The sequence below is a fragment of the Acomys russatus genome, chromosome 17 (genome assembly GCF_903995435.1).
Source record: "Acomys russatus chromosome 17, mAcoRus1.1, whole genome shotgun sequence".
NCBI lineage: Eukaryota > Metazoa > Chordata > Mammalia > Rodentia > Muridae > Acomys > Acomys russatus.
This window is the reverse complement of record NC_067153.1, coordinates 32,319,152-32,342,058: the sequence shown is the minus strand read 5'-3', so window position 1 is coordinate 32,342,058 and position 22,907 is coordinate 32,319,152. Positions and strand designations below refer to the sequence as shown.

At 40.4% G+C, this 22,907-nt stretch overlaps 1 protein-coding gene across 8 annotated transcripts in view; it reads right to left on the bottom strand.

Annotated features, from left to right (window-relative positions):
• Trps1 (transcriptional repressor GATA binding 1) overlaps positions 1-22,419 on the bottom strand; it is a 233,547-nt gene extending 211,128 nt beyond the window's left edge. For 2 of the 8 annotated variants that reach the window (XM_051159697.1, XM_051159707.1), the window contains exon 1: positions 20,280-20,840. In XM_051159697.1, the coding sequence (XP_051015654.1) occupies positions 20,280-20,358 (79 nt within the window). In that variant the 5' untranslated portion in view covers positions 20,359-20,840. Of the gene's footprint in view, positions 1-2,009; positions 2,056-19,971; positions 20,254-20,279; positions 20,841-20,871; positions 21,246-21,532; positions 22,067-22,273 lie in introns of those variants that run through there. The other 6 variants (XM_051159701.1, XM_051159700.1, XM_051159699.1 and 3 more) reach the window with 6 other exon arrangements.
• Positions 22,420-22,907: the final 488 nt, after the last annotated feature.

Genomic DNA, 22,907 nt, shown 5'->3' with positions numbered 1-22,907 from the left:
TTTGTACACTAAACTGGGTGCTTCTGGTGCTGGCTTCAGTCCCGCAGTTTAATCGGGGGCGGGGGTGTGATTATTTAGTTAAGGGGTTTGAGGCCAGGCCGGGCACTGCTTACTGGTAACTAATACAGTTGATGTTTTACCATAAGGCTATTACGTTCCTTTAAATGAATTCCTTAAAGAGAATTTGCTGCACTATGCTCAAGGGACAACTGTTTGCTTTTTATAAAATAATCCCATTTTGATGCATTGCCTTGTGAATTGATCTCATCTGCCCGGCCTGGAGGTACATACACCTTTATGATCAGAGCACCTTGAGACTGAGGAAAGAGGAGGAGGAGCTGCAAGCCGCTTGCTCTATGTAAGGACACCAAAGCTGCTCCGGATCGCACAGTCAGACACCTTCAAACAACCAGCAGAGAAATCTGTCAACTCACATCCATGTAAAAACTTGCCCAAGTGAGATTGGTGCTAGAATTGAACCTGTCACATGCTTAAATGACTATCTAAATATCTTTACCTTTTTATTTTTAATTTTAAAATTAATGAAAGCCTCAGTGTACAACCCTGGTCATTTACAAGTTAAACTGGACACCTCACATCCAGGCACACATATCAATTATTTCCTTTGGCTAATGGTAGACACTCACAGATCTTCAAGGCCAAAGGAAGCAGTTGGATACAAATTATATGAATCAATAACCTTCAATCTCTGCTAAATACCTGTCTGAGGAAGAACTTCAGGGCAGTTACACTAAAAATAACTGCTGTTGCATGATACGCTCTTAATAATACGGAGTTCTAGAAAAGGAGATTAAAATGAAGGGTGTATGAGGCATTTTCTTAACAAGGTATATCTTTAAAATAAGGCTGGTAATGTAAAGACAAGTAAGCTTGAATAGCAATTCGGCAACTGTCTCCAAATTTATACTTTAAAAGACTATAAAGGAATAAAGCACCAAAACGTATACAAGGATCGGCTACAACTAAAAAGTTTCATGTGCTTATAAAGCTACTTAATTATAAGGCACATGGCGATTTGGAGGCCATGACTGTGGGCCTATTTTATTCCTAGCTTTCTGATTGAAAAGCCTGAGACACAAGGCTCCCTTCTGCTCTGTGTGTTCCTGTCCCCAAATAAAGTTCCAAACCAAAAACCCCGGGAAAGCAGGCCGCTCATCAAAGATTTCTTTAATTAATGAAAAACTAGGACTTCAGTTGTGCGCAGTGGCACCTCTTGCAGTTTGCAGGGCGATCGCAGGTGAAGAACAGGGCTTAAAAGATGAGTCACTGTAGATAAACCCATCTTGGGGGCTGGCGGAAGGAAACCCGAGAGCCCCGTCATCCCGGAGGGCGGCGGCAGGAGAGGAAGCGGCCAGGGAGACACGAAGAAGGTTTGGCCCGGGAGGCCCCGAGCGGAGCGGGGTGGCCCGGCAGGCTGCGCACCAGCTCCCGCGGCGCCGCGCTCCACGCCCACCGCCCTGCACGCGCGAGCGCCCGGGTTTCCCGGGCCTGACCGGGTGCTGCGGCCCGGCGCCACTGCAGCCTCAGCCCCTCCCGAATCGCACCGCGGCTTCTCTTGGCGCCGCAAAGAAAATGGACCCTGAGGCTCACCGAACTGAGGCTCCCATTTTCCACTTCTCCTTTAAAGAGGGGGAAAAGGTACAATATTTTACTCTTCTGTCTAGTTCTCATCATACTATCCCCAGAGCCACGCTGGGGCTGTATAACTCTTGAGAAAAACGCCATTAGGAACAAATAAATAATAAACGAAGAAATAGAGCCATAAAGCTAATAACTGATTTAAGGAAATGCTTAGGTCTAAACCGAACCAAGCTTGCTTTTTTGATGTCTTTGTAACATCTATCTACAAGCCACATCAGAATGCAAGGTTGTCCAGACCCCGTTCTGAGCAGTAGTTCCCCAAGAGTACAGACACATTAGGAAACACAAAGCATGAAAATTAACAGGACGGTGCCACCTCCCCATGTCATTCAACAACTTCCTCTTACCAGGGTTTGCTGAGCACAGCCTTTTTACAGTAATGGTGCCAGGAGAGGCAGTTACTTATGCTTGTGAGTCAGTCTCAGTCTCTCTCTCTCTCTCTCTCTCTCTCTCTCTCTCTCTCTCTCTCTCTCTCTCTCTCTCTCTCTCTCTCTGTGTGTGTGTGTGTGTGTGTGGCCCGTGTTTACTAGACACTGCAGCAGCTATGGCTACAGGGGAAAAAAAATGTTATTTCTGATGTTTCTAGATTACTACTGTAAACATTTTTAAATATATATAAAGGTGACACTTTGTCTCCTAACAAAGAATTATGGCCTAAGGAGAAATCTCAGTGGAACGGTGAGTACAAACGTGACAACTGATGCATACTCTTAAAAAACCCTACTGTGTCAAGCCAGGCCCTGTGGCGCACATCAACAATTTCAGAATTCTGAAGGCTGAGGCGGAAGGGTGGGAAATTTGAGGCCTTGGATATACGGTGAGGCCTTACCTCAAATAAGTAAATTACCTATTACCATACTGCAGGATCCCGCAGATGGAACCTTGCTCATCCACCAGCAAAGAACAGTTTATAGATTTACAAGCCAGACTGACTACAAATCCTTACTGCTGCTGGTGGTTACATTCTGTAGTCTGGCCAGTCAGGGTAAGTTCCCTAAGTGATCCCTCCCTTCTAAGGTTACAGGTGGAGACAATACACTGAGCTGAAGTGGCAGCAACCTTAGTGGGGTGCTTCACAAATGTGCACCACCACGACCTTCACATTAAGGTGTCCTCTGATGAGAGAGAGCTTCTTCCTGCCCAGGGCCCTTCACTCCTTGCAAACCTGCCTCGCCTAAGACTTTGTGGCGGCACTTACCAACATCACCAGGCTGGCTGCTCATCAACCAAAGAAGGTTTTGTGGGCTTGGAGCTCATGTCTATGCAAACCGAGTCCAGCCTTCGAGCAAAGTTTGCATGCCCTCTGCTCCCTGACTTTCCCAGGTGAAAACTAAGCCCAACACACTTAACAATGTCCTCCCCACCATTCAAGGGCACCTTCCCAGCGTTAGCAGACAGGAAACTAGCCCAAGCACACATGCTGTCCAGCTGGCAAATAGAGGCATCTTCATCAGCATCCACTCCTACATACGCTCTGATAAGGAACACTTTCATGGAGCCAAAACATGCATTTCCTTCCTCTATTTCTGGTTTTAGCAGACATGAGAGCTGGACAGTCATGTCGGAGATTATGAAATGGCAATGAAGAGATTTTTTTTTTTCCCCTTAAGCCACCAAGGCTACCAGAACAGCAGGACTAAATTTCGCCTACTTGCCTTTAACCAAAAGTATGCACTCTTTCATTTGTGGAAAAGTACAGAGGATTTAAAAACCCCTACTTATTAACCAGAACTCTTTCTACTGTTGCTTAAAGAGTGTGCCAAATACGGGCAGACACTACTCTGCAAATCCAAATATCTCCTTCAAAGGATTTGTAAAGTCGCTGATAGATAAAAGGTGACATCACAAAAGTATGCCTGAAAAAAAACTGCAATTAGCTAAGGTTCTCGGGGAGCTTCGGGATGTTTGGTTTCTAAGGAGGAAGCAGATACATAGGCATAGGAACCCTACAAATGAGTCAGCCCCACAAGCAAAAAAAAAAAAAAAAATTCACTGGTATGCCCTCTCTGCTTCCTCTGCCACAACTGCCCTCTCCATGCGTTGTGAGAATGTATATTAAAAATATCACTAAATAATTTTCCCAAAGCTGTTTAATATGTAAATGCTAAAGAAAGTCATACATTTAATCCAAGGAACTTTCCAATTCTCAGATAAAAGAAATATTTTAGCTAAAAATAAATAAAATCACTTAGAAAAGATCAAGACCTAATTCTTTTTTTTTTTTTTTTTAATTAATTCAGTGTGGTTACTTGGCATTAAGATGAAACTAAAGGTGACTGGTAAGAATCAAATATTCAGTAGTCTTGCCTATTCTTATTCTATGATGAAAATATTACATTATCTATAATCATTTATTATATTAACTTATTATGTATCACTTACTATATTAACACAATAAAGTGTTCAGACACTTTGTTGGTTATTACTTGGGGAAACGGGTATTTTTCAAAAGTAAAGGATATATCCAGCATCCCCTCACTGCTGGAACCTGGGCTTCTTAACGCAGTACTGGCTATGGTTCTCCTCCGGCCTCACGGACAGTCCTTATCAATAAATAATCCTGCTGGATCTTCTCAAGGTGTAAGCCATCATTGCTCATTTAGCACCCAAGCTTTGGACCTGTTTACAGGACACTTTCACTGTGAAGCCAAAGCAGAAGTTGCTATCCTTAAACAACAGGACACAATGTTTATGCTGAGAAAGAATTCAACAAAGTTCAAATCCGCGTATCTGACTCTTTACGATGGAGATGAACATCATGACCCTTACTATTTGGGGAAATCATTGTTTATCATCCTGCATCTTTGAGTACAGCAGTGCCTCAAAGGTGGTACCAGTAAAAATCAATGTAGTACTACTGGATTCTGCTTTTCTACCATTTCCAAATGTCTTAGAGCTCTACCTCGGTTTTCTGCAACAGTTCTGCTTGCTTAGGTAGCATTAATCATTAAAATGCAGAATTTGAAAGGACATTATAAAATACAACATGCTAAGTTGTAACCAGGGCTATTATACTTCAGGAACAAAATATCAGGGCAAATTTCATGCAGAGACTATTAATTATGTAGCACCATATAATTCTTTTCCTCTCTGAAACCTGACAGGCCAATTCCACACATTTCTCAACCCTTCGAAAGTCATATACTTTTCAGGATTTAAAAAAAAGAAGAAGCTTTTTCTCAAATACCAACTTAATCTAACACTTTTAAGAAACTACTGAGAGGGTTTGAGCTTAGGCTCCCTTCCCTCGGGCTTACAATGCCAAGATGATTCTTCTGCAGGCTACACTGGAGCCAGAGATGTAGCCCAGCTCAGGGATGCTCCCATGTAAGTGACTGGCGGACCTCAGGAGGCATAGAGAGGATTGCGGTAGGCAAGGGTGGCTAAAGGGTATACCATAAAGATAGTCAAGCAACAGCAAATGCATGTTTGAGAATTCTCTGGGACCAGTCAGCACTCTACTGGGGACAGACTCGTGAGGACCTTTGGATAGAACTGGTAAACCAAACGGAAGGCCTACGGAGGGTCCTGAATGTCAGAACAACAGGGGAAACAAGTATATAAGCAAGTCCTCCTGAAGGAAAGTGGGAGCTGATGGTGTTGGCACTCAGAGACAGGGTGGAAAGAAAGGTGAAGACTCTGAGATTGTTTCATTCAGATGAAAAGCTGGAAGCATAAAATCCTCAAAGAAAGAAACAGACATTTAGGGGGAGAAAAAAAATCAAAGGCACACTAGAAAAGTGGCAGAACCATAATGCCCTGGTAGCCTAGCCCTGAGAGACAGGGGAGAAGATGGCTGGCAAAACAGGCTCATTTGTGCATTGCAATCAGATGGAAACTCCATTGGGGCTTGGCTTCTGCAAAGCCACTGGTGACTTCAGTGCAGCACTGTCAAGAAACAGGGAGGCCTGGCACACTTCAATCGGCTGATTTCTGGGAAAGGAACCAAATTCATTTGGCCATCCAATATTTTCTCCACTCTCAGCTTATTTTTGTAGGTGTTTCAGTTTATCTTTTATCTGTTCAAAAAAAAAAAAAAAAAAAAAAAGAGAGAGACTGGATTCCAACTTCTGACTTGGAAATGCTGAAATTGATAAATCTCAAAAAGCAACATGTTTGACTTATATAAACAACATGAAATCAATGCCCAAATGAATTAAAAGTAGCCTTTCAGTTTAGCTGGGGTCTTTCAAAACTGTCCAAGTTCTATTCAGTAATTTTGGTGAGCGTTACCTAGACTTCCATCCTGGTTAAATCCTAACCTATTTCCCAGCTTCATTAGCTATAGATTACCTACAAAGCTGTACTTAGACTTCTCCTACATTCCAAGAATGCTCCATAAACAACTACAACTGGATTATAACCCATTTAACTACCTTCTATAAAACCTCTAAGGTAGTCTTTGTTCACAAATACATGTCATGAGAACAAGTATAAAATAGTTTAAGACTGTCTGAAAAAGAATTTGCTTCAGTAGGTGAATAAATTAGCAAAACTGTGATCCAAGAGAAGTAAAAAAATAGATAAATGAAGTCAAACTTACAGTGACTTATTGGAAGAACAAATCGCTAAAGAAAATGCAACAACTGCCTATTTCATGTCCTCAAGTAAAAGAACAAAAATAGACCACGTCAAATGGTGTTTGATGTATAGAGGGGGAAATTGATTGGTAAAATACATTTAATTTGGCATTAAGAAAATGATTAAGAGTGTCTTGGGGAAGGCAGACATTTAACCTTTTTTGCTAAAATTGTATCAGGTATATATTAATATTAAATTATGACTTAAAGTCAGAGTAAAATAGCAAGTTCAACTATAGTGAAATAATGAATGAAAAGGAGAGGAAAAACTCAATAGCTATGTAAGGACAGAGGAAGGGTTTAGCCTGTAGATAGTGTGAGAGCATGTGTGCTCACCACTGCAAGGAGGAAGGAGATACTACTTGAAGTGACCAGGACCATTGTCACAATGGCTCTTCGTTTATTTTAGAAAAACTACTTTAAAACCATCCCACTAGGAGACCATTTTATTCTAAAGGAACACCTATTGATAAATTATTTATAAAAGCTTTCACCTGAAAGAAACATCAAGGAGAGAAAACAACCAAAGCAAGGGGAGAGGAAAAAAAAATAATAAAATAAGGACCACCTGCCATCTGGCTATGACACAAAACAAAGATCAGCCTTGCAAATGAAAGCATCTTTCTTCTTTACCCTGCAAGCAAGAGCAAGGAGATTCAGGTGCACACCCTGGACCAGCCCAGCCCAGCCCATTTTCACAGCCTGTCAGCTCCTCCTGCTTTCTGCAAAGTCACTTCTGGAGCTGCCTGCAGCAGAGCCAGGGATGTCCAGTTCAATCCCTTACTCCATGACATTCAGTGCCATTTTCCTAAGCCAGGGCAGCCCTACTGCATCTATAACCAATCTGTGTGCTTCTCTTATGAGGGATAGAGTTGTACTGTCCTTTACAAAATGCAATTTTATTATTAGAAATAACCCCTGAGCAAAAGCAAGAAATTTAAGGTTTTATTATACCTCCTAAGTGTGTAAGAGAATTCTGTACTTCAAACACTCCAAATGAAAATTGACTTGCTTAGAATCAACAGAAAAAGTTACCTATATTCGTGTTTTAAGTCCAAATCATGGCTAAATACGTAAGGAGAAGAAACTAAACTAACTAAATAAAGGCATCACATCTATAAATTAAGTATTTCTTTTAAGCATACTTAAAGCTGAAATGCACCTAACACTCAAAAGACAGGGTTGAGAGGCAAAACATTTAGGATAAAGCTGTTTTCCCTTGTTCTTTTGTTAAATTGTTTTTATAAGTGCTGAGAGGTTTGTACAAAGTGCTGTGACCCCTTTCTTACCACGTTCAAAGAAAATAATCTTATTTTTCAGACCCAATCTCAAAGATGGCCTGGATTATTATAAAAAGATTAATTCAAATGGACCATTATTTTCATTGGTCTTAATATCGAGAAATGTTGAAGGTATTTTAAACTGAAGTGAAAAGTAGCCGAAACTGCCCTCTTCTTAAAGAGAATTGTCATCATTATTTTTTCATCCAAGCTGGACTTTGTGTCAGCAAATCTAAGGAGGTTCATATCATTAAGGTTTCTAAAAGAAACATAACACCTACATTTTATGCAGAATGCTGGTGTGAGATAACTTCTGTTACGCCTTTGAGACCTGTATCACATATGGCATTGCAATAACAGAATATACCAATGAATTCATTATATAACCCCCAACGTCTTGCTGCATACTAATGACAAACTAAATGGCACTTTGACTCTATTTTCATATGCATCTGCAGAAGGAAAAAACAACTGAAGAATCTGAAACATTAAGCACATTTTCCAAATTAATCTGGAAAATTGTCTACTGATTTACTTATATTTATTATGGAGGTCATTATTTTAGCCAGGGAGGGGAAAACCTGTTATTGTACCTTTAGTACAATCTACCTATGTAGATCAAGATGAGCACACTAAAATGGAATAGCAATTTAAGTAGTTTATACCATCGAAAATAACATAGGACCCCATGATCTTTCTGAATAGATGTGCATTACAGAACCAAGATCACGACAGACCACAGCAGATCTCTGACTGACAAAGTCTATTGAGAAAAGGGTCTTTCTCTGCTCAGGGTCCTACATGTCCCGAGAAGCAGTTTGAAAAGGTCATACACGTAGATTGGTATTCTGTCTCTTGAGGAAATCAGAACACCATACGTTCAAGCACATGCTTTGTACTCATCAATAAATGAAATGGGAAAAGGATTATAGGACAGAATAACAGAACAAATATAATCCTGTCAGAGGCCAGAGGTTGCCCTGCGTGTCACCTCAGGTGATTTAATTCATTCGGCTGTCAGGTCCCTTTATTAATTGATTTCTCTATTACAAATCTATTGAGAATGTGCATTCTGCTTGGCCCTGAAATTCAGCAAGTGTCTGTAACATATCATGCTTTATCAGAATAAGGTCACCTTAACTATTTTTATGGTGCTCTTCCAAGGAGGGAATCCCTATTTTCTTCTACATAGAAAAACGTGAAAGGGGCGTGTGGAAATTTTCACTATCTGTAACTCCTTCCTTCAACTTAAATATAAAAATGCTATTCTGACTTCATTACTTATATTTCATGTTTAAAACTGTGGTTCCAAAACAACACATCAAACATGACTGGGGAATCCTAACAGTGTCCTAATCCCTCAACACGAATGAGGCCACACGTCAGAGTCCTGGCTACATGCTCACCTGACATCACAGCAGGCAAAAGAGGAGGTGACTGCTAGAAGCATTCCCATCTCCACCAGCAGAGACATCAAACTACTTCTAAAGACTATCAGTGGGATCTCTGTGGCCAGTTCCTTCTTTCGGGGGAAACAGCTTTCAGGAGACCGTGTTTAAAACTTGGTGGTTCCTTCCTTAGGAAGAAGCCCTTACATATAAATAGGTCTGTCATTTCCCTACGTTCTCGTCCTTATTTGTGTACATAACTCTAGTTTAAGAAGGTACATCATCATTCACCATATAGTAGGGGGAAAAACGCAGGTGTAAACAGAGAGAGTTTTCTTCATACTTAAAATCCTCCCACTAAAGTATGTCATGGAAAAATCTCTAATCTCTACAGAAGTAACCCTAACCGTATTCACTGATGGTTTTCCTATTTTCTTTCTAGTTCTGGAGAATTCCATAGAATATTCTTATATAGAATTCAAACTTAGTTAAAGTTTGGGGTTTTTTTCCCCCTTCAATCAAAAATTTAATGCACGTGAATAAAATGTAAGCGACGCTCAAGCAAACGGCATGTCCTTTCACACCATTTACAGTTTTGAATTAACTTTAATGATTAAGTACATGACTTTTCCAAATCAGCCATCCCTGAAGTAAAAATAAAATGACACGGGAAAGGAGCTCTCCCTGTAGAGACTCCTCACAAACGGCCAAAACGCCTGCCAGAGTTGTGGTTTGAGAACTGAGATCATTGATGTCGGGATTTCTCCTGTATCGGAGGTTTTAAAAAGATAACATGAGAGAGAGAGAGACAGAGACAGAGACACAGAGAGGGAGAGCGAGAGAGAGAGAGAGAGAGAGAGAGAGGGAGAGAGAGAGGGAGAGAGAGAGAGACACACACACAGAGAGGGAGAGCGAGACAGAGAGAGACAGAGAGAGACAGAGAGAGAGAGAGAGAGGGAGAGAGAGAGAGGGAGAGAGGGAGAGAGAGAGGGAGAAAGGGAGAGAGAGAGAGAGAGAGAGAGAGAGAGAGAGAGAAGAACACCAAATGCATGTAAAACTACTTTGTATTTTACAGGAAAGGACAGAGGTTCAGCAATCTAAAAAACAAACAAACAAACAAAACCCCTATAAAGATTAAATATTTCCTCTTCCGAAAAGCTTTAAAGAAAAAAAAGCTATGTATTTTGAAAGCAATGGACTTCAAGAAAGAGCGTTTAAGCAAACATTTATCTAACAATCAACCCAGAAGGTAGGATGTCAATATGGTAATAACAACAGCACATTTCATTTGAAAAATCAGAGACTGTATAAAGACCAAAATTCAAGTTAACATCCCTGTGATTAACTCAGGGCTGCTGAGCCAAGAGCAACTTTCTACACTTAAAACATAAAACTGTCAGTTTCCTCTGCTTGGAGACAAAACACACAAAAAGCAAACATTCAGTGCTATATTTTCCTAGACATGAAAGACAGAACTAACTTCAGTGATCTCTCTGGCTATTTCTACCTGTTGTAACTATCAGAATGAGAATTAGTGGCAAGTCCCAAACTTAGGACCTACCTTGGAAGACAGATGTTATTCTAGTTTACATAACACTCCAAACCTTCATGAAAATATAATCCCTCATTTTACTAGACCAGCTCTGTGGACAAATATGCTAGCAGCTTGTGCTTGGTGCCGTTGACTAATGCCACAAGAAACAAGTAAAAGCATCACAAGACCTCCAAGCCCTGATAATGTGATAGTGGGAAATCTAAAACATGCTGGTGAGCATTTTCAAAGTCTCCTCTGTCCCCTATGTCAAGATACCAAACATTGCAAGCGTCATTTTTGATCGAGTGGTCCAATTCACACTATAATCTTGGAGTGCTGAGTTGGGTAAAAGCACTAACTAAAATTGCCTTAATCTTTTTTGCCAGAAAAAAGAAGGGTATTCATAATTATTTCCACATTATAGCACAACTTTATATAATTCCATTTGGTATATTTCCTCAGAGAAATTAAGTGCCAATAGGCCTGCGCAGGAGCAAACAATAAAATCAAATTATCATTTTGATGTATGTAAGTGTCTTCTATTTCTTATGTCACTGCCTTTCAAATATAAATATCATAAAGAAATAGAGATGCAAGAAAAATCCTCCATCCAGCAAGATCCTTAATCCTTTTGAGACTGAAAATACACACACACACACACACACACACACACACACACACACACACACAATTTTTTTTCTCAAGCAAGGAGAGAAAGGAAAGATACCCCTGTTGGTAAAGCATGGCAGAATAATTCAGAGACAGCATAGGTGGTCTCAGCACAGGTTTCTTTAGCACCCTAAAGTCAGCGATATCATGTGCCCCATGATCTCTGCTTGCCCTTCTGGAACCCATCCAGATGATTTTCAGAAAGCAAGGGTTCTGGTTATGCTTCCAACAAGCCAAATTAACTTAAAGGGCCTTGCAGTCCTGAAGGAAAGCACTGCAGTAGCAGCAGAAGCTGCGCACAGAGTGCTCTCTGTCACGCGAAGCCAGGACTGAAAGTGTGACCCCAGTGGGGCTTATCTAAAGTTCCCAGGGACCACAGGCTAAAAGGTCGAAGACTTCTCTGTCAAAAAAAAAAAAAACATATAAATGAATAAAGCCTCATGCTTCACCAATGCCTTACACTATCCGGACTGTACAGAGCCCTCTGCCCGTACTGTTGAGAGAGATTTCTCCTTTAAAAGGATCCAAAGCCTGTAGCAGAAAAATGAGGAAAGCCTGGCTCCACTAATGTCTACCATTGATTCTCCATTTCTAATCATGGTCCACATCAGTCACATTTCAGAATGTTATTGTCAGTGATATATGAAAACTCTCAGGGAGTGGGAAGAGCATAGCTATGTTTAATTAAAGGTCAAATATAAGATAGTGACTTATTCTTGGGATAAAGAGTGCAGAAAGTCTACTTGTAATTAATTGTAAACAAATGCAACACAAAAGGGTTAAGACATTGGCAAAGACAGCATGCAAGATCATGTGCATAGTAGGTTTATTTATAAAATATTACACATATGATTTTTTACTTCTGGCCTAATGTTCTGAGTGAAAGCTTCCTGCTTTATAGTGTACCAAAGTGTTTTTTTTAAAGCAATATGTGTTACAAATAATTAGGTCATTCTTTCAGCAGAGTAAATTATCTTAAGAAACAGACCACTTTAAAACAGAGTAAAGAGTGACAGACTAAAGACTAAAACCAACAATTACTGTAACTGGGGTTATGATGGCAGGAGGTTTCCTACAACAAACTCCCCACATCTTACATGAAAAGAATGCAATTTTAGTAAAAAGGGAAAACTGTTCTTAAATATTTACTTTAAAAGTGTAGACGACCTTATGCTCACAAGGCTTTACCTAGGTTATTTTCTAGAACTTTCCTATTTCGAAGAACTAGGGAACAAATTTTGCAGTCATCCTGTTGGAGTATATGCATCCAATGGTGAACATAATCATTTCTAATTATTCACTTAAAAATTTAAAACTGTATAAAACAGAATATCATCAAAATAAAAAACAAAGATGAGGTATAAAGGCCTCAAAATCACAATAAAAATAATTGAGAAAGAATTACTAATCATCCATAGTTGAGAATAGGCATTGTAAAACTTTAGAAGTATGGACACTGATGAAGCTTAAAATATTTATAACCAGTCTTAACGTCTGTCAACCATGTAACATCATCTAAACATAAAGTGACCTAGATTCTCTCCAACAATCATTAAAAACATCACAAGTAAAGCAAAAACAAATGACATCTTTTTTTTTTTTTTTTTTTTTTTTTTTTTTTTTTTTTTTAGGAACACCTATGTTTTCAGACCTACTAAATGTTGGCAGACAAACGGGCTACCCCCCTTCCAGAGCTAAGATGATGCGTGGGTCATGACATCACATAAAGCAGAATTTAGTTTTCACTTTCTTAAGTCAAGTTCACTGTCATTGAGAAGCAGATTTATAACTAATTAAAATCTCAGCTAGGTTCTAGGATACATTAAATAGTTGAAAAGGACATGAGAAAGATTAATGTCATTTAAGAAAATAAATAGTTTGATAGAATCAAATGTATTGACCTCTACCGCAACAGAACAGAAGCAGACTCCCATGCATGTGTGCACTGAGAAGCATTAAGTCAGAGATAACTGTGCTGCATTAATCCTAGGATAGTAATGTGTATCCCTCTGCACTTAACCTATATCATGTACCAGAGAAATCTGATGTCCCAAACCAACTCTACTGTACACATTTACACTGGCTATAGATATATCTCTAATTCCTATATAAACACATGGCAGAAATAATATTGCAATTCATATGCTTGCTAAGAAAGCCATCCTGTAGACTGTAATCAAAAAGAGCATGTTTTATTATGAACTTTCACTGATTTTTAAACTTCATAGTCAGTACAAATTATATAAGTAAAATGAACTCTAAATGAAAACATTCTCATCCCTTGTTTTCTAATCGAAGACATTTTTATATTTGAATAAGTTATCTATGATCCTATATCGAGCTCGTTCCTTGCTATTATAATACTAACTTTAAAAAATAATAATAGTATCAGTATTCTTAAAGCTTTGGACATATACATTAGGGAGCATATGTCTATTATAGTATAAATATCACAATTATAATAATAAACCAAGCAATCATTAAGAAAATGAGACAACTATGTTCCTTTCAAACTAAAGAAAAGAAAAGAAAAACAAGATTGGTAAGCATTAACATATTTCTAGCGATATTGTCTATAGTAGGCTTAAAGGGCAGACAATGAATCATCTGCTTATGTAAGTGTTGAATAAATGGAATATATGCTAAGTTCTGAACCGACTTTAAAATATTTGGAACATTTTCCAGAGCCTACTTTGACTGTGTCAATTACCTAGTTACCAAGGTTGTTGTATTATGTTGCTTGATGAACTAAGGCATCCAGCAACCCTCAAACCAGTATTACAAGCCCAGCAAAGAGCATCACATTTGGGTGACGCACAGAATCCATCACCCTAGGGAAAAACGCATGGGCTCAGAGTACGGAGTCCTTACATGTTCCATAATTTTTCTGCATAACGTTTTAAGCTGATAGAATTGTAAACTGTGAAGTGCCAGCCTATGAAATGATATCGTCAGAAAAAGCACTGTCAATCCCCACAGAAGTAAGATGTTTTCAAAAAAAAAAAAAAAATGTTCTCAGAAGACTACTTTAAAAAACACAACAAGGAGGCATTTTGATTTACAGGGTGGGGTTTCTTCCCTTCTCTTGAAATTTCTTAGTAAATTCTGAGTCCATCTGCTTACTATGGAAACGACTGGTTCATTATGTTCAACTGCCACACGCGCACTTAAAACTTCTAACTTTTTAAAAAACAAGTCATGTATCTGTTTAAAAAGATTCCTGTTTAAAGCACAGCAAGTCATGATTTAGCACATTAAATCCCACAATAGGTGAATCTAAGTATTACATACATAAAATACAGCTCCAAGAGCGTGCACACATTGCTGCAATAATTCAAACACAGTACAGATACCGTGGCTGCATCAAATATCCACAGGCTCTATACTATAGAACTCTTCTTACACTATAGGTAGCTCCCTGGTAACTGCCAAAGAATCACACAAATCAAAATATGTTACCTTTGTTCAAACAATCCTGCTCATTATAGAACAGAAAACACCATCCATAATCACTCAGGAACCAAGATAGTGGTGGGAGCTTGGAGTAGAGGTGGTGCCGAATGGTTTGAGGCAAAACCGAAACATATTGTTTAAGTAAACCTTAAGGGGAGGGGATCATATGCGCAATTGATGTTTTTTTTTTTTTTTTTTTTTTGTATCATCTTCCACAAAGCCTCTCCTACCCCTCCCCACGTCTCCACAGTAAACTAGCTGTTGGTATTAAAGGACTCCAGCCCCAAATACTTCCCTCTGCCTTTTTCCCCTTCTTGCTAAATTTTATAACTATCCCAATTTTGAAGCAACAGACCTACATTTATTAAATTAAAAAAAAAAAAAAAACTCACGGCAGACAGACCTATGATTTGAAATTTATGCTTGCAAACTCTAAAAAATAATCATTCATTAAATAAAACGAAATTCAAGAAACCTGCGCTATATTAATACAAGCAACACATAGTTTAATGCTTCCAGTTTTCCCTGGAAAATATGCTAGGAAAGGAGCTGTTATCAAAGGAAGAATCTGTCAGATACGAATGAAAAGTCTGTGGCTTTCACAGTAAAAGCTGAGAATGAATAAAGTAAATCAACATTGTCAAATTTCTAAGATGAGAACAGTACAAGGGTCTGGAATATGCAGAATACTTTTGGTGATAATAAATGTATTAGTGCCTACTCCTCCTCTGTTAGACACCTCATTTTCATAGTATATTATTCCTTATAGACTCTCTGGCTAGGGAAGAGGTGACGATAAATTTGGTGTTCCAGCAAAGGCTTAAACCTCAGCAACAGTTTGCATGCGGAACATGGATACACAGTCCTGTCCTACAAATGAGAAAGAGAGCCCACTTCTGGGTGGAGTAACTTTTCCCAAGGAAGGAAATACTGACACAATTTTTTTCTTTTTCACCCCAGAAAGAATTTTCTGCTTGCCAACTTCTAAAGTTGGCCTCTGTCAATCAATGTGATCAAGGTTTCTCTTAAGTAGACAAATTTCTATTTGCCTGAGCAAATTCTGAGGAGAGACAAGAATTATTAAAATAAGGACAAAATACAATGTGATAAATAAGGTTAAACAATGCTATTTAAATTCATCAGGGTGAAAAATGAAACACTTCAGTAGGAACAAGCCGACCCTTGAAACTAATTCTTTCAATATAAAACAGCATTTTGGTAACATTTCATCTATTTTCCTTCCTCTGTACATAAAAATGACTAATGTCACAATTAAACTTCCATATTTTAGGCTCTTGGTAACAGGTGTGGCATTCTCCATATAAACATATTCATTGACCTGTCACCATTGATAACCTTTATTAATTAATCTTGATTGAAACAAAACTTTTTTTTTCTTTCAAATAGTAAAGAAATAAAGTAACACAAATATCCATACCCCCATAGCCCCCAAAACCGTTTAAATTATGGTAACCTCAAGTGCACCAGCCATTACAGTGAACAACTGAAGAAACGCAGCAGACCTCAGCAGGAAAGCGTTTTAATAACAGATTGAAAAACAAGAATAAAAATAACTGTATCAACGGAGCTTTTCTTCCTCAGGCCATAAGCCCGTTCTTACTTGAACTTTTTTTTTTCCTAAAATAAATAAATAAAGAAAGAATAAAAAATAGCATTTTGGCCACCAAAACCAAGCAGAACATTATTAAAAGTTAAAAGCTACCAATTACTTCTGTCTGTTCTTTTAAAGGAAAGTTTGGCATGACGTCAGTTGGTTTAAAGAAAACAAGAAAGAGAGAGAGAAAGAGCAGGAAAGTTTCCTGCTTGTATAAACTGAACATCAGGGAAGGTGTCTAGCCACTTGTAAAGTATTAACTGCAGGTTTTTAAAGAGCTAGCAATATTTTTAAAATTAAAAGTATTTTTTTTTTTTTATTCTTTTGAATGCAACATGCTGTACGGCCATCCTTAATGTTTGTATTTCAATTATACCTTGAGTCAAAAAAAAAATCATTTTAATGATGCTTCAAATCTGAAGTACACTAATAATTTCATCTTTGTTTTCGGTACTTGGAACTGTGCTCTGCGTAGGCAAAGAAAGATGGGATCATGAAAAGAACTCAGTGTAGCCATGCTGTCATGGTTCTGATGGCTGCTGTCCTAGCACGCTTTTCTTGACTAGTTCTTAACAATTCAAATAGTTTTCAGCATCTTGTAAATCCAGTAAAAGCATATCTTTGAGCTTAAAGATCTTCTTCTAACCTAAATCAATGTCTCTGTTAGCCTACCCTACAGAGGAACAACCCAAAGGCTTGTAAACTCACTTCCCAGCGAAATAAGAGGCACTGAGTCATATAAAGGCCCCCCAAAGCTGTTGTGATTGTGTTCTCTGAAGTCTCAGTTATGAATGTCATCTATAATAGAATATTTGATACAAATAGCTATGGACTAACTTACATTTAAGGATAAAATGGGTACCTTTTGCTACGGAACAGTAGTCTAAAAGCAAACTTTGGCATTTTCAGATATACTTACTTTAGTAAACTGATCAAAGTTTTAAGAAACAAGTGATTTTGATAATGATAAAAAAAAAACAACTGCTCGGTTTTTAAAATGAAAATAATTGTAAAGTATGTTGTCTTTTCTATACATGGGCATAAAAAGTACACTTGGGAAATTCTGTTGAAATTCTGCTTGGAAAAGTCAAGATACGCGTCTTCACATTATATCTACAAGGGTCCATTAAGTCTCATAAATCCTATTATGACAACAGATGCATTTATTTCTATGTATACTAATAAATGGAGCTATCCCATAGATAGACAAACCCTAACTAAGTCTGTATAAGCTCTCATTCATTACCCCATAGCTCAATAAACAATAAATACAGAAGCTTAACAAGATCAATTAGTTATCAACAATATTAGAAATCATAACTAGAAAAAGAAGAAGAAGAAGAAATCTGTTACCTGAAATCTGGACCAAGAATGAACAACAGAAAGCAAGCTCATACAACTTGTCTGCTTTTTATCAAATTGATTGTAACTCGTGAGCTACAATATTTGAGACAGAACTGTCTGAGTTTATAGTTTTCCATGCCTGCCAAAAACAGATGCAGACTACCACACTAGCTGTCCTGAGGAAACTAAATTAAGCAGAGGCAAATACCAAGTGGAAAGTTGTCAGTGTGCTGAATGAATGGCTTCATTTTACACACCAGAGAATATCTGCATGAGGATATGTTTTAATGGGAGCCGGTCATTTTATTTTAAGTTCATCGCTTATTTCAAAAATAATAATTTCCCTTGAAATCAATTATAGACACCTGTCCACAACTCTCTGACAGTCTACTTTGTAGAATGACACAGTGTTATGCTATTATTGTTTGTTCTCGAAGGATGTATTAAAGTAACAATAATTGGTAAATATATGTATATATAAATATGTATACAATATAATATATATATATATATATAATATAAAAAACCAGTTCTCCATGCTAACACCAATTCCAAACTCAAAATAAAGTTCTAACTCAAAAGAAAAATTTTGCAAGTTTAAAATTTTTCAGCAATGTTTATTTTCTTCAAAAATATAGCATAATGTTTACAAAACCTCACATCCTTGCCTTATTTCTTAATAGAAAATGCATATATTTTTAGAAGCAAATAGTGGCTTCTCCCTGTGCATTGACTCATTTACATTGAATAATAATAAAGCACCAGCTTTAATAAAAGCACCATTAAATGCTAGGGTCTTAAAAGCAGCTTTCCAACAGATGCATCCACTTCCCTATTTAGAAGGTTTTCTTATGAATGAAGATTTCCTTATGTGTTTTACAGAGACCTAGAGTGAAAACTGGAAAAAATTCCAGAGTGTTACATGACTTAAGAGAAAAGTAAAAATAATGCCAAAAACAAAGTAAGGGTATATGTAGGCCACTCGTGACTAAATGTACACCGATTTGGATGCCTCATCGGTTAGTATGAAAGTCTGTAGAAATTTCTATTAAATTTCTTGCAATGTTAATAGTCAAAGTGTGGAGTGCTGCTCTGAATTCAGCTCAGGATTCACAGCCACTCGGGCACTCTCCTGTGTACCTTTAATGCTAGCTTTAGCAAGGGACAGAAAGCCACCCAGCAACACAAACACTAACAGAATCTAAAATGCAGGAGTGAAAAACGTTCTTGCTAGGTACTTCCTACTAGTTATTTGCAGGGTGTCAGATTTACTTATTACTTTTGTAAAAAGTATTCTACACACACATAGCCCTACCATGCAACAGGCATATTGGGAGGCCATCAAAAATCAGCTCACAAAGGCAAATCCTATTTTGTCACTTGAGCCCTGATGAAGCTTCCCAATGTCTTACATTTAGACAAATCATGGCAGAATGGAGGTGCCGTTCTGACTCTATTTCCTCCTTTGCAGTTCTAAGTCTCACAGTCCTAACGTACAGAAATGACCATCAGCCTAGCATATTCACGGCCCCGTCTATTTAACTGACTGGAGATGTTTTTAATTCAAGAGAACAGCTTTCAAAGAAAGTTATGAAATCTACCGAAGGATAAACTCAATGAACATATGAGTTAAAGTTGTAAAGTTTGAGCATGCAATTAATAAAACTTTCACTCAAAGGTAAGAGAGAGAGGAGAGAGAGAGAGAGAGAGAGAGAGAGAGAGAGAGAGAGAGAGAGAGAGAGAGAGAGAGAGAAATTATCTTCAGAATGTTGGTATCATTTCCAGACTGTCTTGTCAGCATCGAAACTTACAGGAAACGCTTCATCTTCCCTTACAAACCCTGTATTTATTCACAACCCTGTCATACTTGGGGAAAAGGAAAGAGGGAAAAGCCGCATGGTGATTATTTTAGAACCCTTGCTTTTCTACACAAGTGCTGAATTAACTTGGGGGAGCCTCAGAAGCGAGTGAACAGCATGTAAGAAACTGCCCAGCAGTGAGATTAGAGCTTTCATTCTCATTTTGCCCAAGTCAAGGACCTGCCAGCTGTAGTACTTCCTTGACAGTCCCTAACACACTTAACTCTGGGAGCCTCTTCAAAATCATCAACTCTTTCTAAAAACCCCCCTCAGGAAAGGCTGGAGATGCGACAGAGGCTGGTGGGTTTGTCCACAGGAGTTTAAACCACTCCGAAGACTTATTGGAAAAGTCTCCTTTATTTTTATTTTTTTGTTAAGCTTGAGCAATCAAATTTAGCCAGTAAGGCCTAGAATGATTACCTCTTTGTAATCTTGTCTCAAGCCCTTATCTGTATTTTCGCTTTTGTCCTGATTGTCTCTTCCAGGCTCTTTCCTGTTCACCTGGAGAGCTTATAAAAGTTCAATGAATCGGCCTTAACTTGTGCCTGATTTTAACTTCTTCCCTCGGCCCTTCTCTCTTCACTTACCTTGCTTAAAACGCTAGCGGTGGTTTCCCAAAACCGGATAAGGATGGATATTCTATCTTAATTTGGATTCATCATTAAATCCATAGCTCTTACTCAAAAACTTTCAAAGGATCAAATCTGAGGCCTAAAAAGATATGGGGAAGTCAGCCAGGTCCTAAAATGTTATAAGTCCAAGCAAGATTCTCTCTGAAGCCCCCATAAGTCCTCTGGTCCTCTCACTTCGATGGCTTTAGGATCCTAGAGCCATAAAACAGTTAGTGACCTCCCTGGTGAAAGGGGAAACACCACCATCTCAAACAGGTACTCACAGAAAAAGCTTTCCCAGCCACAAAAACAGCTTTGCACTTCAAACAGCTCCCACCTCTGCTTCGCCCTCAAATTATTCATGGGGTCCTATAATCCTAGAGTTATTTGAAGGGATAGAGGTGTTTGCCTTGGCCTTTCAAAGATGCGTTTCAGACTCTACAGCCCAAACAGGAACTAGACAGAAAGCAAAGAGCCTGTCTGCCTGCATGTCCCACCGCTGTCAGGCGTTTAATCACCAGCCAGTGTCCCCTGACCCGCGACACATGGCGCATCAACTGCACCACAGAGGAAGTCTGCCCCTTGCTCAGCCCCTACGGAAGCGCCCTGGCTGCAAGGCCCTGCCTCATGGTACCGACAGGGCACAGACCCCTGGGCCCAGGCTGCCCTGAGCTGCCCAGAGACGGGTATACCAGGGGATGCCACACTTGCTTCCTCCAAGCCATCTGGGCCTTTAAGGGAAAAAAGTTTGAAGCCTGGCTTTGCAAACTAAACTCTTCAAAGCCAAAGCCAGTCTATGCTGATTTACCACTTTGAGGGGCACTCCAAGACCCCTCTCGGAAACCCTCCCGGCCCTCCCAAGTTCACCCAACTTACTACTCTGCATGCCGGTGCCTAGTCTGCTCCCCGTTTGTCAGGAGCCCCCAGAAAACTTGCAGCAGCGGCGGCGGCGGCCCCTCGGGTCCAGCCACCTCCAGATCCTCTGCTGCTCCCGGTAGGAGAGAATTAAAATCAGCCAGCAAGAGACAGCGAGGGGGAGTGGGGCTGGGAGGGGGAGGGGGCACCGGCCTGAAACTTCTTTTTTTGGCAAATCGGGATTTGTTTTTCCTCCTCCCCGGCGGCTGAACTTGACCCTCCTGACTCTGGGGGCTACTGCAGTTTGAAGTCGCTCTGGTTTCCAAGGCTCAGATGCCTTAGACCCAGCAAAGGGAGCAGAGGAATTGGGGGGTGGGGGGTGGCAAGGGTAACAGAAGAGAAGAAAGAAAGAAATCACACGCGCAAGGGGGGGGGGGGGGGAAGAAAGAAAATGCGTGTGAAACCCGAGAAGCCTGCGCTTGGCTTGCTGCACACTCTCCCTCGGCTGTGCTTTTTTTTTTTTTTTTTTTTTTTTTTTTTCAAAGAAAGTCACTTTTAATTCCCAGGGCTCCCCGCTCGCGATCGCCCACATTTTGCGCACACTCGCGCGGGCGCAGCGCTGGCGGAACGGCGCCCCGGCCGGCTGAGCCCGCGCCCCCCGGCCTGCCCGGCTCCCCCTTACCTGTTGATTAATCGTCAGGAACACCCTCCGCAGCCCGAAAGATGGTGGCGCGGCGGCCAGAGCCATGAACCGTCTTCTGTTGTTTGCAGAGTTGATCTTGGATTATTGGGGGGGGGGGAGAAAAAGGTCTTTCCTGCCTCCCCCCCTTTCCCTTCCCTACCCCCCCCCCAGGAAAAAAAGAGAGTGCGAGAGAAAGAGAAAGGAAATAGAGCTAGGATGTGCCCGGTGCCCGGTGGGAAAGGGGAGGGGGTGTTGTTGGGGGTTTTGTTGTTGTTGTTGTTGTTGTTTAAAAAAAAAAAATAGGCAAAGGCGAGAGAGCGATCAGGAGGACGCGAGGTCCGGAACCACCGAGCAGCAGCGAAAAAGAGGACGCTGGAGATCGCAATGAGATCGGGTCTTTATCAGAAATGTTATCGCTTGTCAGGACCTCACTCTCCGCGCATTACGTCAGTTTCAAGACACCAACACTATTAATATCAAAGGAGCCTTCGCGGAGGAAAGCGCCACCCCAGACCGAGCTCCCTTAAAGAGACAGGCGCGTCCCCGCGCCGCCGCCGCCGCCCCGCCCGGCCCCGAGCACCCGCCGCCGCCGCCTGCCCGCGGGACCGGCCGGCCGCGCCAGCCCGCGACAACTGGGGACCGCGCGCGGCTCGTCCCGCCCCGCCCCTCCCCCACCGGACGGGCTGCGGGAGGAGGGAAGCTGGGTTGCCCTGGCCCGGGGGCCTGGAGGCCGGGACCTACCTTGGGGGCACGGGGGCCAGTGCGTGGCAGCCGAGACGATGCTGCCCAGACACTGGAGATGCTGTCCTGGAGAATGCCAAGAACTCTCAAAGTGCTTTTTACCTTTCTCTCTAGCTCTCAGTTAAAGGACGCAGGATTTGTGTGTGCGTGTGCGCCCCCTCCCCCGCCCTTTATCTGTGGCTGGAAGTCCTAGGATACCTCGGCCTTGGTCAGGATTTCCCAGGCTTCGGATGGTAGGAGGGCTTCAGAAGAACAACTTGAACTCTATCCTGAGTTGGAGAAGTGCGGACTGAGGTTGCTATGGTTTTCTGAGCTGAGAAGCCAGAAACTCAATGGGCGCTTTAAGGGGGTACCACAAAACAGATAAAATGGGGACATTATTCAGCCACTGCCAGGTTAATACATGCTGGTCTTTGGAGTTTTCGGAGCAGATAAGGAACTCTGAACCAGACATGACGTTCTTTTTCTTAGCACACATCTTGTTAAGAGAAATTGCTTCAGCATGAAGTTCATGAAATGAGCGGGCTATCTTTCCCTTTAACTTCTAAAGATCAACAATGCATAAAACATTACCAAGACAGGATTCAAAGTATAGGAGGTGTTAAAAACTAAGTAAACATTTCTTGGGCGTTTG